The sequence below is a fragment of the Haliotis rufescens genome, unplaced genomic scaffold (genome assembly GCF_023055435.1).
Source record: "Haliotis rufescens isolate VD_foot unplaced genomic scaffold, xgHalRufe1.0.p SCAF_56, whole genome shotgun sequence".
In the NCBI taxonomy this organism is placed as follows: Eukaryota; Metazoa; Mollusca; class Gastropoda; order Lepetellida; family Haliotidae; genus Haliotis; species Haliotis rufescens.
The window spans coordinates 517,270-536,474 of NW_025964290.1; the positions used below are offsets into that span (position 1 = coordinate 517,270).

At 50.9% G+C, this 19,205-nt stretch overlaps 2 protein-coding genes across 2 annotated transcripts; both read right to left on the bottom strand.

The window, feature by feature from the left end:
• Positions 1-879: 879 nt before the first annotated feature.
• On the bottom strand, positions 880-2,215 carry LOC125374377. The gene is made up of 3 exons (XM_048385226.1): positions 2,198-2,215; positions 1,196-2,110; positions 880-1,165 (listed from the first exon to the last, which is right to left on the bottom strand). The coding sequence occupies exons 1-3, from the start codon at positions 2,213-2,215 to the stop codon at positions 1,151-1,153; spliced, it is 948 nt and encodes a 315-aa protein (XP_048241183.1). The 3' UTR covers positions 880-1,150.
• LOC124115952 (sigma intracellular receptor 2-like) lies at positions 1,169-18,972 on the bottom strand. Its single transcript, XM_046477132.2, has 3 exons — positions 18,398-18,972; positions 17,399-17,543; positions 1,169-2,759 (listed from the first exon to the last, which is right to left on the bottom strand). The coding sequence occupies exons 1-3, from the start codon at positions 18,506-18,508 to the stop codon at positions 2,485-2,487; spliced, it is 531 nt and encodes a 176-aa protein (XP_046333088.2). The 5' UTR covers positions 18,509-18,972; the 3' UTR covers positions 1,169-2,484.
• Positions 18,973-19,205: the final 233 nt, after the last annotated feature.

Genomic DNA, 19,205 nt, shown 5'->3' on the forward strand with positions numbered 1-19,205 from the left:
TAGTGACTATATTAACATCGACGCCATTATTAGCACTTATCGGTGTAACTGGTCTAACCCTGTAGAAAGTTTACTGAACTCGTGTGGACTCGGCGAAGTAAAACACCTGGTGACTTAAATACAAACTGGCTTGTCTCAACCGACAGAGAACTAACATCAATTCTTCCAGACATGGGGAGGGGCGGTCGGGTAGCCTAGTGGTTAAAGCGTTCGCTCGTCACGCCGAAAACCCGGGTTCGATTCATGGGTACAATGTGTGAAGCCCATTTCTGGTGTCACCCGCCGTGATATTGATGGAATACTGCTAAAAAGCGGCGTAAAATCAAACTCACTCACTCACTCCGGACATGGAGATGGAAATACCATCGTTTGAAAACTATCTTCTATTACCCAAATCTATAGCTATTCCGCTTTTAATATTTGGAACACCAAATCACAACCTACCCGTTGAGACGAGCCGATGGAATAATTCCATAAAGATCAAGGCTTATGTACACTTTGCAATTCTCCAACTGTACTGACGAGCTCCATTATATATTATGTTGTGAAGCCTTTGTTGATAAATGATTGTCGCTTACACCTGTGAAATATCTTGTATGGTCTAATGTACATTCATTTCAACGTTTGATCACAACTACTAAGTTAATAGAATTGAAATGCCTGTCTGAATTTATATCGATTGTATTTAATGCCTTGAAATCCAAACATAAATCTCCACGGCTATCTTGGCACTATCTGTATCCACATTCAAGCCATACGACAGCGGGGAGGACCACGTCACACATGGTTGCCATGGGGAAGAACGTGGACTGGTTCTTTGCCTTGACGCGCAAACGTTTCTCCAATAGCTACTTCACTGCTACAAGTATTGGGCAATAGGTTTGTCAAAGAATTTATTATCGAGACGTTCAGAGTGTGCTGTTTATTTTGTTGGACGATGTGCTGTGATGATATCTATGTAATTGATTGTTTTTAACATTCATGTCATTTCAGGAAACCGAGTTCGACACACGTTCACCTTCTACATACATTTACATTTCGAATCAGTTATACAGAGTGTGTTTATTTTTTTGAAGTTTCGAATATAGATTCGATACCTGCAAATCATTGGCAACCGAACATGACAGCAGCAGTGATGGTGGGTGCTCACCTACAAACGGTCTATATATCCGCCATGTGGTAGTTGCCGGTCTATATATCCGCCATGTTGTAGTTGCCGGTCTATATATCCGCCATGTTGTAGTTGCCGGTCTATATATCCGCCATGTTGTAGTTGCCGGTCTATATATCCGCCATGTGGTAGTTGCCGGTCTATATATCCGCCATGTGGTAGTTGCCGGTCTATATATCCGCCATGTTGTAGTTGCCGGTCTATATATCCGCCATGTTGTAGTTGCCGGTCTATATATCCGCCATGTGGTAGTTGCCGGTCTATATATCCGCCATGTTGTAGTTGCCGGTCTATATATCCGCCATGTTGTAGTTGCCGGTCTATATATCCGCCATGTTGTAGTTGCCGGTCTATATATCCGCCATGTGGTAGTTGCCGGTCTATATATCCGCCATGTTGTAGTTGCCGGTCTATATATCCGCCATGTAGTAGTTGCCGGTCTATATATCCGCCATGTTGTAGTTGCCGGTCTATATATCCGCCATGTTGTAGTTGCCGGTCTATATATCCGCCATGTTGTAGTTGCCAGTCTATATATCCGCCATGTTGTAGTTGCCGGTCTATATATCCGCCATGTTGTAGTTGCCGGTCTATATATCCGCCATGTGGTAGTTGCCGGTCTATATATCCGCCATGTTGTAGTTGCCAGTCTATATATCCGCCATGTTGTAGTTGCCGGTCTATATATCCACCATGTGGTAGTTGCCGGTCTATATATCCGCCATGTTGTAGTTGCCGGTCTATATATCCGCCATGTTGTAGTTGCCGGTCTATACCTCCGCCATGTTGCCATGCAAGCCGCTGCCGAGCTCTGAGCTTGCGTATTGTTAGTAACGATGAAGTAATGAAAACGTTGATGAAGAAAGCGATGACGATGACGATGACACTGGTGATGCTGATGATGATAACACTGCGCACATACAAACAATAATTACAAAACTATCTCCCTGGTGCAAGTTCGGCCATACTTTGGATTGAATTTTCAATTTATATACTTCTTTGTGAGAATTGTGTGGGAAGTTGAACAATATATAACAAAATCATCATTATTTTGTTAAATCATAACTTTGGTCTTGGTGTTCTACAAAACGTTTAGTATTTCAACTTATCTAGATCATCAAGGCATAAAGTGGCCTTATGGTCAGGTCCGTTTAAATAGATCCCTGATAGCAGACCATACGGTCTCTGCCCTGATATAAGAAAAATATAAATTAATATTTAATTTATCCAGCCTATTAAAGCATAACGTGGCATTGTGGTCAGGTCCATTTTAAATAAATCCCTGATGTAAGAAACGTGTGAATCTAAAAGGTTCATCTTCTTTTCTTGTTAGAGGTGTTGTAGCCAGACGGACCCGACCGATAGGCGGCGCTGAACGTGGTGTCCAGCACCAACAACAGGGGAACAAAGAGGTATGGCGAGTAGATGGCGAACAACGTGCTTCTCTCCTTTAGATCTCGAGGACCCGGATGCTTTGAAGTGGAGAAGTCGTAGGTGAACACGTGATACACAATAGCGATGACGGTGGTGGCGACGTGGGCTCCATAGACGGCGGCGGGAAGACGTAGCCACTTGCATTTAGCAGCTCCTGTAAAGATAAACATAGATATTGATTTCAATACAAATCATCAAAACAATTAACATCAAACCCAGGGCGCCGTTGTTCAAAACAACGTTTTCGCTACTACTGTCGTAATTCTATGTTAATGTATGGGAGTAAGAATTACCTTAGCGCTAAGTTTATTTTGTGCAACTGCACCCAGAGCAGTCGAAACTAAGGACTTATTGCCAGAATTATTATAGAGCCAGACTAGTTTTCAATCAATGTCTGACTTTTGCCAGCCCGGAACCAGATTAGAGCCAGACTATGTGCCAGACTAGTGCCAGACTATGTGCCAGACTATGTGCCAGACCAGTGTCAGACTATGTGCCAGACTATGTGCCAGACCAGTGCCAGACTATGTGCCAGACTATGTGCCAGACTATGTGCCAGACCAGTGCCAGACTATGTGCCAGACCAGTGCCAGACCAGTGCCAGACTATGTGCCAGACCAGTGCCAGACTATGTGCCAGACTAGTGTCAGACTATGTGCCAGACTATGTGCCAGATTATGTGCCAGACTATGTGCCAGACCAGTGCCAGCCCAGTGCCAGACTATGTGCCAGACTATGTGCCAGCCTATGTGCCAGCCTATGTGACAGACCAGTGCCAGCCCAGTGCCAGACTATGTGCCAGACCAGTGCCAGACCAGTGCCAGACTATGTGCCAGACTATGTGCCAGACTATGTGCCAGACCAATGCCAGACTATGTGCCAGACCAGTGCTAGATTATGTGCCAGACTAGTGTCAGACTATGTGCCAGACCAGTGCCAGACTATGTGCCAGACCAGAGTCAGACTATGTGCCAGACTATGTGCCAGACCAGAGTCAGACTATGTGCCAGACTATGTGCCAGACTAGAGTCAGACTATGTGCCAGAACAGTGCCAGAATATGTGTCAGACTATGTGCCAGACTATGTGCCAGGCCAGAGTCAGACTATGTGCCAGAACAGTGCCAGAATATGTGCCAGACCATGTGCCAGCCCAGTGCCAGACCAAAGTCAGACTATGTGCCAGCCCAGTGCCAGACTATATGCCAGGCCAGTGCCAGACTATGTGCCAGACCAGAGTCAGACTATGGGCCTGACTAGTGCCAGACTATGTGCCAGACTAAAGTCAGACTATGTGCCAGACCAGTGCCAGACCAGTGCCAGACTATGTGCCAGACCAGTGCCAGACCAGTGCCAGACCAGTGCCAGACTATGTGCCAGACTATGTGCCAGACTATGTGCCAGACCAGAGTCAGACTATGTGCGAGAACAGTGCCAGAATATGTGTCAGACTATGTGCCAGACTATGTGCCAGGCCAGAGTCAGACTATGTGCCAGACTATGTGCCAGACCAGAGTCAGACTATGTGCCAGAACAGTGCCAGAATATGTGTCAGACTATGTGCCAGACTATGTGCCAGGCCAGAGTCAGACTATGTGCCAGAACAGTGCCAGAATATGTGCCAGACTATGTGCCAGGCCAGTGCCAGACTATGTGCCAGACTATGTGCCCGACTAGTGCCAGACTAGTGCCAGACTATGTGCCAGACCAGTGCAAGACTAGTGCCAGACTATGTGCCAGACCAGTGCCAGACTATGTGCCAGACCAGTGCCAGACTATGTGCCAGCCCAGTGCCAGACTATGTGCCAGCCCAGTGCCAGACTATGTGCCAGACCAGTGCCAGACTATGTGCCAGACCAGAGTCAGCCTATGTGCCAGACTATGCGCCAGACTAGTGTCAGACCAGTGCCAGACCATGTGCCAGACCAGTGCCAGACTATGTGCCAGCCTATGTGCCAGCCCAGTGCCAGACTATGTGCAAGACCAGTGCCAGACTATGTGCCAGCCTATGTGCCAGACTATGTGCCAGACTATGTGCCAGACCAGTGCCAGACTATGTGCCAGACTAGTGCCAGACTATGGGCCAGACCAGTGCCAGACTATGTGCCAGACCATGTGCCAGCCCAGTGCCAGACTATGTGCCAGACCAGTGCCAGACCAAAGTCAGACTATGTGCCAGCCCAGTGCCAGACTATATGCCAGACCAGTGCCAGACTATGTGCCAGACCAGAGTCAGACTATGGGCCAGACTAGTGCCAGACTATGTGCCAGACTAAAGTCAGACTATGTGCCAGACCAGTGCCAGACCAGAGTCAGACTATGTGCTAGACCAGTGCCAGACTATGTGCCAGACTATGTGCCAGACCAGTGCCAGACTATGTGCCAGACCAGTGCCAGACCAGTGCCAGACTAGTGCCAGACCAGTGCCAGACTATGTGCCAGACCAGTGCCAGACTATGTGCCAGACTATGTGCCAGACCAGAGTCAGACTATGTGCCAGACTATGTGCCAAACCGGTGCCAGACTAGTGCAAGGCTATGTGCCAGACTATGTGCCAGACTATGTGCCAGACCAGTGCCAGACCAGTGCCAGACTAGTGCCAGACCAGTGCCAGACTATGTGCCAGACCAGTGCCAGACTATGTGCCAGACCAGTGCCAGACTATGTGCCAGACCAGAGTCAGACTATGTGCCAAACCGGTGCCAGACTATGTGCCAGACCAGTGCCAGACCAGTGCCAGACTAGTGCCAGACTAGTGCCAGACTATGTGCCAGACCAGTGCCAGACTATGTGCCAGACCAGTTCCAGACTATGTGCCGGCCCAGTGCCAGACTATGTGCTAGACCATGTGCCAGACCAGTGCCAGACTATGTGCCAGACCAGTGCCAGACTATGTGCCAGACCAGTGCCAGACTATGTGCCAGACCAGTGCCAGACTATGTGCCAGACTATGTGCCAGACTATGCGCCAGACTAGTGTCAGACCAGTGCCAGACCATGTGCCAGACCAGTGCCAGACTATGTGCCAGACTATGTGCCAGCCCAGTGCCAGACTATGTGCAAGACCAGTGCCAGACTATGTGCCAGCCTATGTGCCAGACTATGTGCCAGACTATGTGCCAGACCAGTGCCAGACTATGTGCCAGACTAGTGCCAGACTATGGGCCAGACCAGTGCCAGACTATGTGCCAGACCATGTGCCAGCCCAGTGCCAGACTATGTGCCAGACCAGTGCCAGACCAAAGTCAGACTATGTGCCAGCCCAGTGCCAGACTATATGCCAGACCAGTGCCAGACTATGTGCCAGACCAGAGTCAGACTATGGGCCAGACTAGTGCCAGACTATGTGCCAGACTAAAGTCAGACTATGTGCCAGACCAGTGCCAGACCAGAGTCAGACTATGTGCTAGACCAGTGCCAGACTATGTGCCAGACTATGTGCCAGACCAGTGCCAGACTATGTGCCAGACCAGTGCCAGACCAGTGCCAGACTAGTGCCAGACCAGTGCCAGACTATGTGCCAGACCAGTGCCAGACTATGTGCCAGACTATGTGCCAGACCAGAGTCAGACTATGTGCCAGACTATGTGCCAAACCGGTGCCAGACTAGTGCAAGGCTATGTGCCAGACTATGTGCCAGACTATGTGCCAGACCAGTGCCAGAATATGTGTCAGACTATGTGCCAGACTATGTGCCAGGCCAGAGTCAGACTATGTGCCAGACTATGTGCCAGACCAGAGTCAGACTATGTGCCAGAACAGTGCCAGAATATGTGTCAGACTATGTGCCAGACTATGTGCCAGGCCAGAGTCAGACTATGTGCCAGAACAGTGCCAGAATATGTGCCAGACCAGTGCCAGACTATGTGCCAGGCCAGTGCCAGACTATGTGCCAGACCAGTGCCAGACTATGTGCAAGACCAGAGTCAGACTATGTGCCAAACCGGTGCCAGACTATGTGCCAGACCAGTGCCAGACCAGTGCCAGACCAGTGCCAGACTAGTGCCAGACTATGTGCCAGACCAGTGCCAGACTATGTGCCAGACCAGTTCCAGACTATGTGCCGGCCCAGTGCCAGACTATGTGCTAGACCATGTGCCACACCAGTGCCAGACTATGTGCCAGACCAGTGCCAGACTATGTGCCAGACTATGTGCCAGACTATGTGCCTGACCAGAGTCAGACTATGTGCCAGAACAGTGCCAGACTATGTGCCAGACTAGTGCCAGACCAGTGCCAGACTATGTGCCAGACTATGTGCCAGACTATGTGCCAGACTAGTGTCAGACTATGTGCCAGACTATGTGCCAGACTATGTGCCAGCCTATATGCCAGACTATGTGCCAGACCAGTGCCAGCCCAGTGCTAGACTATGTGCCAGACTATGTGCCAGCCTATGTGCCAGCCTATGTGACAGACCAGTGCCAGCCCAGTGCCAGACTATGTGCCAGCCCAGTGCCAGACCAGTGCCAGACTATGTGCCAGACTATGTGCCAGACTATGTGCCAGACCAATGCCAGACTATGTGCCAGACCAGTGCTAGATTATGTGCCAGACTAGTGTCAGACTATGTGCCAGACCAGTGCCAGACTAGTGCCAGACTATGTGCCAGACCAGTGCCAGACTATGTGCCAGACCAGTGCCAGACTATGTGCCAGCCCAGTGCCAGACTATGTGCCAGCCCAGTGCCAGACTATGTGCCAGACCAGTGCCAGACTATGTGCCAGACCAGAGTCAGCCTATGTGCCAGACTATGTGCCAGACTAGTGTCAGACCAGTGCCAGACTATGTGCCAGACCAGTGTCAGACTATGTGCCAGACTATGTGCCAGCCCAGTGCCAGACTATGTGCAAGACCAGTGCCAGACTATGTGCCAGCCTATGTGCCAGACTATGTGCCAGACCAGTGCCAGACTATGTGCCAGACTAGTGCCAGACTATGGGCCAGACCAGTGCCAGACTATGTGCCAGACCATGTGCCAGCCCAGTGCCAGACTATGTGCCAGACCAGTGCCAGACCAGTGTCAGACTATGTGCCAGACTATGTGCCAGACCAGTGCCAGACTATGTGCCAGACTAGTGCCAGACTATGGGCCAGACCAGTGCCACATTATGTGCCAGACCATGTGCCAGCCCAGTGCCAGACTATGTGCCAGACCAGTGCCAGACCAAAGTCAGACTATGTGCCAGCCCAGTGCCAGACTATATGCCAGACCAGTGCCAGACTATGTGCCAGACCAGAGTCAGACTATGGGCCAGACTAGTGCCAGACTATGTGCCAGACTAAAGTCAGACTATGTGCCAGACCAGTGCCAGACTATGTGCTAGACCAGTGCCAGACCAGTGCCAGACTAGTGCCAGACCAGTGCCAGACTATGTGCCAGACCAGTGCCAGACTATGTGCCAGACTATGTGCCAGACCAGAGTCAGACTATGTGCCAGACTATGTGCCAAACCGGTGCCAGACTAGTGCCAGGCTAGTGCCAGACTATGTGCCAGACTATGTGCCAGACTATGTGCCAGACCAGTGCCAGACCAGTGCAAGACTAGTGCCAGACAAGTGCCAGACTATGTGCCAGACCAGTGCCAGACTATGTGCCAGACTATGTGCCAGACCAGAGTCAGACTATGTGCCAGACTATGTGCCAAACCGGTGCCAGACTATGTTCCAGACCAGTGCCAGACTAGTGCCAGACTAGTGCCAGACTATGTGCCAGACCAGTGCCAGACTATGTGCCAGACCAGTTCCAGACTATGTGCCGGCCCAGTGCCAGACTATGTGCTAGAGCAGTGCCAGACTATGTGCCAGACTATGTGCCAGGCCAGTGCCAGACCAGTGGCAGACCAGTGCCAGACCAGTGCCAGACCAGCGCCAGACCAGTGCCAGACTAGTGCCAGACCAGTGCCAGACTATGTGCCTGACCAGAGTCAGACTATGTGCCAGAACAGTGCCAGAATATGTGTCAGACTAGTGCCAGACTAGTGCCAGACCAGTGCCAGACTATGTGCCAGGCCAGAGTCAGACTATGTGCCAGAATATGTGCCAGACCAGTGCCAGAACAGTGCCAGAATATGTGCTAGACTATATGCCAGACCAGTGCCAGACTATGTGGCAGACCAGAGTCAGACTATGGGCCAGACTAGTGCCAGACTATGTGCCAGACTAAAGTCAGACTATGTGCCAGACCAGTGCCAGACCAGAGTCAGACTATGTGCTAGACCAGTGCCAGACTATGTGCCAGACCAGTGCCAGACTATGTGCCAGACCAGTGCCAGACTAGTGCCAGACCAGTGCCAGACTATGTGCCAGACCAGTGCCAGACTATGTGCCAGACTATGTGCCAGACCAGAGTCAGACTATGTGCCAGACTATGTGCCAAACCGGTGCCAGACTGGTGCCAGGCTAGTGCCAGACTATGTGCCAGACTATGTGCCAGACTATGTGCCAGACCAGTGCCAGACCAGTGCCAGACCAGTGCCAGACCAGTGCCAGACTATGTGCCAGACTATGTGCCAGACCATTGCCAGACTATGTGCCAGACCAGAGTCAGACTATGTGCCAGACTATGTGCCAAACCGGTGCCAGACTATGTGCCAGACCAGTGCCAGACCAGTGCCAGACTAGTGCCAGACTATGTGCCAGACCAGAGTCAGACTATGTGCCAGCCCAGTGCCAGACTATGTGCCAGACCAGAGTCAGACTATGTGCCAGACTAGTGCCAGACCAGAGTCAGACTATGTGCCAGACTATGTGCCAGACCAGTGCCAGACTATGTGCCAGACTAGAGTCAGACCAGTGCCAGACTATGTGCCAGGCCAGAGTCAGACTATGTGCCAGAATATGTGCCAGACCAGTGCCAGAATATGTGCCAGACCAGTGCCAGACTATGTGCCAGACTATGTGCCAGACCAGTGCCAGACTATGTGCCAGACTATGTGCCAGACTATGTGCCCGACTAGTGCCCGACTATGTGCCAGACTAGTGCCAGACTATGTGCCAGACTAGTGCCAGACTATGTGCCAGACCAGTGCCAGACTATGTGCCAGACCAGTGCCAGACTATGTGCCAGACCAGTGTCAGACTATGTGCTAGACTATGTGCAAGACTATGTGCCAGACCAGTGCCAGACTATGTGCCAGACTATGTGCCAGACCAGTGCCAGACTATGTGCCAGACTAGTGCCAGACTATGGGCCAGACCAGTGCCAGACTATGTGCCAGACCATGTGCCAGCCCAGTGCCAGACTATGTGCCAGACCAGTGCCAGACCAAAGTCTGACTATGTGCCAGCCCAGTGCCAGACTATATGCCAGACCAGTGCCAGACTATGTGCCAGACCAGAGTCAGACTATGGGCCAGACTAGTGCCAGACTATGTGCCAGACTAAAGTCAGACTATGTGCCAGACCAGTGCCAGACCAGAGTCAGACTATGTGCTAGACCAGTGCCAGACTATGTGCCAGACCAGTGCCAGACTATGTGCTAGACCAGTGCCAGACCAGTGCCAGACTAGTGCCAGACTATGTGCCAGACTATGAGCCAGACCAGAGTCAGACTATGTGCCAGAACAGTGCCAGACTATGTGCCAGACTAGTGCCAGACCAGTGCCAGACTATGTGCCAGACTATGTGCCAGACTATGTGCCTGACCAGAGTCAGACTATGTGCCAGAACAGTGCCAGACTATGTGCCAGACTAGTGCCAGACCAGTGCCAGACTATGTGCCAGACTATGTGCCAGACTATGTGCCAGACTAGTGTCAGACTATGTGCCAGACTATGTGCCAGACTATGTGCCAGCCTATATGCCAGACTATGTGCCAGACCAGTGCCAGCCCAGTGCTAGACTATGTGCCAGACTATGTGCCAGCCTATGTGCCAGCCTATGTGACAGACCAGTGCCAGCCCAGTGCCAGACTATGTGCCAGCCCAGTGCCAGACCAGTGCCAGACTATGTGCCAGACTATGTGCCAGACTATGTGCCAGACCAATGCCAGACCAGTGCTAGATTATGTGCCAGACTAGTGTCAGACTATGTGCCAGACCAGTGCCAGACTAGTGCCAGACTATGTGCCAGACCAGTGCCAGACTATGTGCCAGACCAGTGCCAGACTATGTGCCAGCCCAGTGCCAGACTATGTGCCAGCCCAGTGCCAGACTATGTGCCAGACCAGTGCCAGACTATGTGCCAGACCAGAGTCAGCCTATGTGCCAGACTATGTGCCAGACTAGTGTCAGACCAGTGCCAGACTATGTGCCAGACCAGTGTCAGACTATGTGCCAGACTATGTGCCAGCCCAGTGCCAGACTATGTGCAAGACCAGTGCCAGACTATGTGCCAGCCTATGTGCCAGACTATGTGCCAGACCAGTGCCAGACTATGTGCCAGACTAGTGCCAGACTATGTGCCAGACCAGTGCCAGACTATGTGCCAGACTAGTGCCAGACTATGTGCCAGACCATGTGCCAGCCCAGTGCCAGACTATGTGCCAGACCAGTGCCAGACCAGTGTCAGACTATGTGCCAGACTATGTGCCAGACCAGTGCCAGACTATGTGCCAGACTATGTGCCAGACTAGTGCCAGACTATGGGCCAGACCAGTGCCACATTATGTGCCAGACCATGTGCCAGCCCAGTGCCAGACTATGTGCCAGACCAGTGCCAGACCAAAGTCAGACTATGTGCCAGCCCAGTGCCAGACTATATGCCAGACCAGTGCCAGACTATGTGCCAGACCAGAGTCAGACTATGGGCCAGACTAGTGCCAGACTATGTGCCAGACTAAAGTCAGACTATGTGCCAGACCAGTGCCAGACTATGTGCTAGACCAGTGCCAGACCAGTGCCAGACTAGTGCCAGACCAGTGCCAGACTATGTGCCAGACCAGTGCCAGACTATGTGCCAGACTATGTGCCAGACCAGAGTCAGACTATGTGCCAGACTATGTGCCAAACCGGTGCCAGACTAGTGCCAGGCTAGTGCCAGACTATGTGCCAGACTATGTGCCAGACTATGTGCCAGACCAGTGCCAGACCAGTGCAAGACTAGTGCCAGACAAGTGCCAGACTATGTGCCAGACCAGTGCCAGACTATGTGCCAGACTATGTGCCAGACCAGAGTCAGACTATGTGCCAGACTATGTGCCAAACCGGTGCCAGACTATGTGCCAGACCAGTGCCAGACTAGTGCCAGACTAGTGCCAGACTATGTGCCAGACCAGTGCCAGACTATGTGCCAGACCAGTTCCAGACTATGTGCCGGCCCAGTGCCAGACTATGTGCTAGAGCAGTGCCAGACTATGTGCCAGACTATGTGCCAGGCCAGTGCCAGACCAGTGGCAGACCAGTGCCAGACCAGTGCCAGACCAGCGCCAGACCAGTGCCAGACTAGTGCCAGACCAGTGCCAGACTATGTGCCTGACCAGAGTCAGACTATGTGCCAGAACAGTGCCAGAATATGTGTCAGACTAGTGCCAGACTAGTGCCAGACCAGTGCCAGACTATGTGCCAGGCCAGAGTCAGACTATGTGCCAGAATATGTGCCAGACCAGTGCCAGAACAGTGCCAGAATATGTGCTAGACTATATGCCAGACCAGTGCCAGACTATGTGGCAGACCAGAGTCAGACTATGGGCCAGACTAGTGCCAGACTATGTGCCAGACTAAAGTCAGACTATGTGCCAGACCAGTGCCAGACCAGAGTCAGACTATGTGCTAGACCAGTGCCAGACTATGTGCCAGACCAGTGCCAGACTATGTGCCAGACCAGTGCCAGACTAGTGCCAGACCAGTGCCAGACTATGTGCCAGACCAGTGCCAGACTATGTGCCAGACTATGTGCCAGACCAGAGTCAGACTATGTGCCAGACTATGTGCCAAACCGGTGCCAGACTGGTGCCAGGCTAGTGCCAGACTATGTGCCAGACTATGTGCCAGACTATGTGCCAGACCAGTGCCAGACCAGTGCCAGACCAGTGCCAGACCAGTGCCAGACTATGTGCCAGACTATGTGCCAGACCATTGCCAGACTATGTGCCAGACCAGAGTCAGACTATGTGCCAGACTATGTGCCAAACCGGTGCCAGACTATGTGCCAGACCAGTGCCAGACCAGTGCCAGACTAGTGCCAGACTATGTGCCAGACCAGAGTCAGACTATGTGCCAGCCCAGTGCCAGACTATGTGCCAGACCAGAGTCAGACTATGTGCCAGACTAGTGCCAGACCAGAGTCAGACTATGTGCCAGACTATGTGCCAGACCAGTGCCAGACTATGTGCCAGACTAGAGTCAGACCAGTGCCAGACTATGTGCCAGGCCAGAGTCAGACTATGTGCCAGAATATGTGCCAGACCAGTGCCAGAATATGTGCCAGACCAGTGCCAGACTATGTGCCAGACTATGTGCCAGACCAGTGCCAGACTATGTGCCAGACTAGTGCCAGACTATGTGCCAGACTATGTGCCCGACTAGTGCCCGACTATGTGCCAGACTAGTGCCAGACTATGTGCCAGACTAGTGCCAGACTATGTGCCAGACCAGTGCCAGACTATGTGCCAGACCAGTGCCAGACTATGTGCCAGACCAGTGTCAGACTATGTGCTAGACTATGTGCAAGACTATGTGCCAGACCAGTGCCAGACTATGTGCCAGACTATGTGCCAGACCAGTGCCAGACTATGTGCCAGACTAGTGCCAGACTATGGGCCAGACCAGTGCCAGACTATGTGCCAGACCATGTGCCAGCCCAGTGCCAGACTATGTGCCAGACCAGTGCCAGACCAAAGTCAGACTATGTGCCAGCCCAGTGCCAGACTATATGCCAGACCAGTGCCAGACTATGTGCCAGACCAGAGTCAGACTATGGGCCAGACTAGTGCCAGACTATGTGCCAGACTAAAGTCAGACTATGTGCCAGACCAGTGCCAGACCAGAGTCAGACTATGTGCTAGACCAGTGCCAGACTATGTGCCAGACCAGTGCCAGACTATGTGCTAGACCAGTGCCAGACCAGTGCCAGACTAGTGCCAGACCAGTGCCAGACTATGTGCTAGACCAGTGCCAGACCAGTGCCAGACTAGTGCCAGACTATGTGCCAGACTATGAGCCAGACCAGAGTCAGACTATGTGCCAGACTATGTGCCAAACCGGTGCCAGACTATGCGCCAGACCAGTGCCAGACTAGTGCCAGACTAGTGCCAGACTAGTGCCAGACTATGTGCCAGACTATGTGCCGGCCCAGTGCCAGACTAGTGCCAGACCAGTGCCAGACTAGTGCCAGACCAGTGCCAGACTATGTGCCAGACCAGTGCCAGACTATGTGCCAGACTAAGTGCCAGACCAGAGTCAGACTATGTGCCAGACTATGTGCCAAACCGGTGCCAGACTAGTGCCAGGCTAGTGCAAGACTATGTGCCAGACTATGTGCCAGACTATGTGCCAGACCAGTGCCAGACCAGTGCAAGACTAGTGCCAGACCAGTGCCAGACTATGTGCCAGACCAGTGCCAGACTATGTGCTAGACTATGTGCAAGACTATGTGCCAGACCAGTGCCAGACTATGTGCCAGACCAGAGTCAGACTATGTGCCAGACTATGTGCCAAACCGGTGCCAGACTATGCGCCAGACCAGTGCCAGACTAGTGCCAGACTAGTGCCAGACTATGTGCCAGACCAGTGCCAGACTATGTGCCAGACTATGTGCCAGACTATGTGCCGGCCCAGTGCCAGACTATGTGCTAGACCAGTGCCAGACTATGTGCCAGACCAGTGCCAGACTATGTGCCAGACCAGTGCCAGACCAGCGCCAGACCAGTGCCAGACCAGTGCCAGACTATGTGCCAGACCAGTGCCAGACTAGTGCCAGACTATGTGCCAGACCAGTGCCAGACTAGTGCCAGACTATGTGCCAGACCAGTGCCAGACCAGTGCCAGACCAGTGCCAGACTAGTGCCAGACTAGTGCCAGACCAGTGCCAGACCAGCGCCAGACCAGTGCCAGACTAGTGCCAGACCAGTGCCAGACTATGTGCCTGACCAGAGTCAGACTATGTGCCAGAACAGTGCCAGAATATGTGTCAGACTAGTGCCAGACTAGTGCCAGACCAGTGCCAGACTATGTGCCAGACCAGAGGCAGACTATGTGCCAGACCAGAGTCAGACTATGTGCCAGACCAGTGCCAGACTATGTGCCAGACCAGAGGCAGACTATGTGCCAGACCAGAGTCAGACTATGTGCCAGACCAGAGTCAGACTATGTGCCAGACCAGTGCCAGACTATATGCCAGACCAGTGCCAGACTATGTGCCAGACCAGTGCCAGACCAGTGCCAGACTATGTGCCAGACTATGTGCCAGACTATGTGCCAGACCAGTGCCAGACTATGTGCCAGACTATGTGCCAGCCCAGTGCCAGACCAGAGTCAGACTATGTGCCAGACTATGTGCCAGACTATGTGCCAGACCAGTGCCAGACTATGTGCCAGACTATGTGCCAGACTATGTGCCAGACCAGAGTCAGACTATGTGCCAGACTATGTGCCAGACTATGTGCCAGACTATGTGCCAGCCCAGTGCCAGACCAGTGCCAGACTATGTGCCAGACCAGAGGCAGACTATGTGCCAGACCAGAGTCAGACTATGTGCCAGACCAGTGCTAGACTATGTGCCAGACCAGAGTCAGACTATGTGCTAGACTAGTGCCAGACTATGTGCCAGACCAGAGTCAGACTATGTGCCAGACCAGTGCCAGACTATGTGCCAGACTATGTGCCAGACTATGTGCCAGACCAGTGCTAGACTATGTGCCAGACCAGAGTCAGACTATGTGCCAGACTATGTGCCAGACCAGTGCCAGACTATGTGCCAGACCATGGCCAGTGCTAGACTATGTGCCAGACCAGAGTCAGACTATGTGCTAGACTAGTGCCGGGACGAAACTTGGGAGTAACCAAATGTGGACATTTGGCCTGAAAATGCAGATCCTGTAGCCACAATGTCTGTGGTGCGGTAACATGATGGTGAGTGAATGAGTCTTTCTTTGTTTGTTTATTTGTTGTTAATTTGTTGTTTGTTTATTTATATGACAGCAGTCTGTACATAATCGATTCTGGACCAGACAGTCCAGTGACTGACATCATGAGCATCGATCTACGCAATTGGGATGACATGCATCAAGTCCATCCGATCTCGTTAGTCGCCTCTTACAACAACTCGTTGCTATATGCCTGAAATAATGCCGATGCGATGGTAAATTTAACTCACTCACTCACTCACTCCTACGGCAAGCATGGATTGCTGAAGGCCAATTCTAAACCGGATCTTCACGGGTCTGGTGAGTGAGTCAGTACGGTACAGATCAGATACGCGACGAAACCCCCACTGACGCTGATGATGCTACATGTTGGTAAGACGCCAGGATAATCAAGGCAGACACCTGGTCGACCAAGCTCCTCCCCAGAGCGTGACACTTCGTGACACTCTCGGTAACGAGGCTGACCAGTGTGGGTCACAAATGTATAAACGTTTATACTTTTGTTTATGTCTTTGGGAATGCCATCATAGTGTATTTGAAAAGGTTTACGACTGACCATATGTCCCAGATGAATTACCTTTTCGTTTGTTTAATCAGACTGGTTCGAGATTACATTCTTACTCTACCAATTGTACATGGTCGTTGTAATGGAAGCAAAAATTCTAATTGACAAACCAAAAAAACAGGAGCAGGGCCGCTGATCATGCTGTCGACCACTGGTTTGTCTCTTCATGAGACAAACTGAGTTTATCACATCACTGGCCGCCATTGTGTAGCTGCAAACAGGCTTGGTTCGTTGGTTTGTTGTTTAACGCCGCACTCAGCAATATTCCAGCTATATGACGGTGGTCTGTAAATAATCGAGTCTGGACCAGACAATCCAGTGATTGATATCATTAGCATCGATCCACGCAATTGAGATCGATGACATGCATCAACCAAGTCAGCGAGCCTGACCACCCGATCCAGTTTGTCGCCTTTTACGACAAGCATAGTCACCTTTTACGGCAAGCATGGGTTGCTGAAGACCTATTCTACCCCGGAATCTTCACGGGTCTAAAGCTGTAAATTGCCTTGGAAAACATTCACTCTTGAACTCCGCTATGTACAGCAGGTGCTTGCTGAAAGGTAGGACTTCTCCATTCCAAACATACTCCACTAACAAGATTCACACACACATTGGCTTGCGACCCGTGAAGATCCGGTCTTCAGCTTTCCGTAAAAGGCAACTATGCTTGTGGTAAGAGTGAGTGAGTGAGTTGGGTTTTAACGCTGCTTTTAACAGTATTCCAGTGATATGCGGCGTGTCAGCTTCATTTGGGAGGAAAGCCCGGAGTGATGCAGGTCTCAGACGTTTATCACTTCGGGGAAACCCATGAGCACGGGTATGGTGCTGACAAACCTAGAAACATAATCGGGGCGAACCGGGATTCGAACCCACAATCATAGGTTTCTGGCGTGCCCAAGGGACGCGACTCTGCACAGCGAATCGCGGCCCCTTAGACGACTGGGCCACCCGTGCCCCAGCTTGTGGTAAGAGGCGTCTAACGGGATCGGGTGGTCAGATTGCTGACTTGGTTGATGCATGTCATCGTATGCCAACTACGTGGATCGATCCTCATGATGCCAATCACTGGCTTATTTACGGACCGACGTCATATAGCTGGAGTATTGTTGAGTGCGGCGTTAAACAACACTCAAACAAACACATTGGCTTGCAGAAACGATGTGACACAGACAGCTGGCCATTAACATGAAGTGGTTCCTCCTACCTTTGAAGTAGGCATAGGCCGCGACGAAGAAGAACGGGAACTGGAAGATGATCTCGCAGTAGATGAAGGAGAGAAACCATTGTGGAGGTTCCATCATCATGGGGTCCCGGAACTCCCGACAATACCATTCCTTCAGCGCCACCACCTGGAGACACGGTTCGGAGATTCATATAATGGAGACATATGATATGATACATGTCGGTTCAAATGCAGTTCAGCACTCAGATTAGGAGGTACCCAACAGAGTGGGGTACTCATCACGACACACGTGTAGCAAATATATCCTCGGATCATAGCTTTTCAGACATCATACGTTTACGGTCATGTTTCTGGCGACTACTCGCGCTATAATGGGGTGTAGCAGCACACAGACATTCTAAAATAATCAGATGATGGCATTTGTGAAGAGAAAGTTGTCTTTTATAAGTGAAAGGGATGTCTTACAGTTGTTCATGTGATTCGAGAGAAATCTACGAAAATTTCTTAAGCGTCTGAAAACCCATAACACGTGGATATATTGAAGCGCAGTAAAATCAACTCCCTGGATTACCTCCCTTTAAGCACCCACCCACACCCCGATATTATCTCTAATTTAGCCCAACAAATACCCCACCCCACCCCACCAGATACGCAATTACAGTTCATGGACTCTATTCAACTCAACCTACATGATTTAGGGGGTTTTCGCTTTTCACTTTCAAACGAAGAACACAGCAACTGTCATTGTCAGTATCGTGTTGTAGGCCGAATCCTTTGAATGCAACCACTTACTAACCGCGATTAATGTATCGAGGTATGGTGAACACTATCACAACCAACAACATGGCCATTCACCCGGATGTACCAGGCCCCTCCAAAGAGTGGCATACAAGGTGAGGTTTTACTCACGGTTGATGGCCTGTTCCCAGTATCGAGTCATGGCCAACCTTTCACCTTTGACCCGAGACGCTAACTATGTTTTTGGGAGAACACTTCGCGCGTATACATTCAGCACATTACCTGATCTGGGAAAAACGACGACGGGAAAATAGCTTGTGAATCTATGAGTATTGTGATTGGGATGTGTGAGGCGAAATATAGAAAGAAGACGAAGTCTAACACTCGCGCCATGGTGGGGTGAGCCTTGTCGTCAGTGTCGCAAGCTAAACAAAGCGGTGTGCGGGTTGACCGTCTCGGCGTAAGGGAGGTAACTCCTGTGTCCCGTTATATTTCATTCGTACCCACTCGCATGTTTCCAGAACCCACAACAAGGCCCTCCCCCCTCGTCGAAACGGCACACAAGCCAATCAGAAAGCGCGTCAGGATATGGGTACTTCGATAAATATAATTCCCAGTATTTGAATTTTTTATTTTTTTATTTTTTTTATTTTTTAAACGTTTTTTTTTTTAAATGTGGAAACATGTAGATTGTCGGTTCCCCATTCAGTGTCCCCCTATTCAGAATGATGTCATAGTAGTTGATGTTGTTACTTGTCGGGCCATGTTGATTGAGAGATTTCCAATGTTCAAGTGCTTTTCATTACATTCAGGAGACGGCTCCCTTGACTGCGACATGCGTCAATGTGAGCCATGACTTGTCGTGGCTTTCCAAAAACTATATTCAGTGTAAATATCCAATGTGATGGCATTCCAATATATAAACAATTAAAACAAAGTGATAAACTGATCACCTATTTCAAAACAAATTATTTAATTACCTGTTACATATAAACATATGTCACAATAACTCACCCACCCACACCCATATTGTGTTGCGGACATATTGCGGACAATATTTACAAATTTGTTTGTGACAGATCAAGAGAGC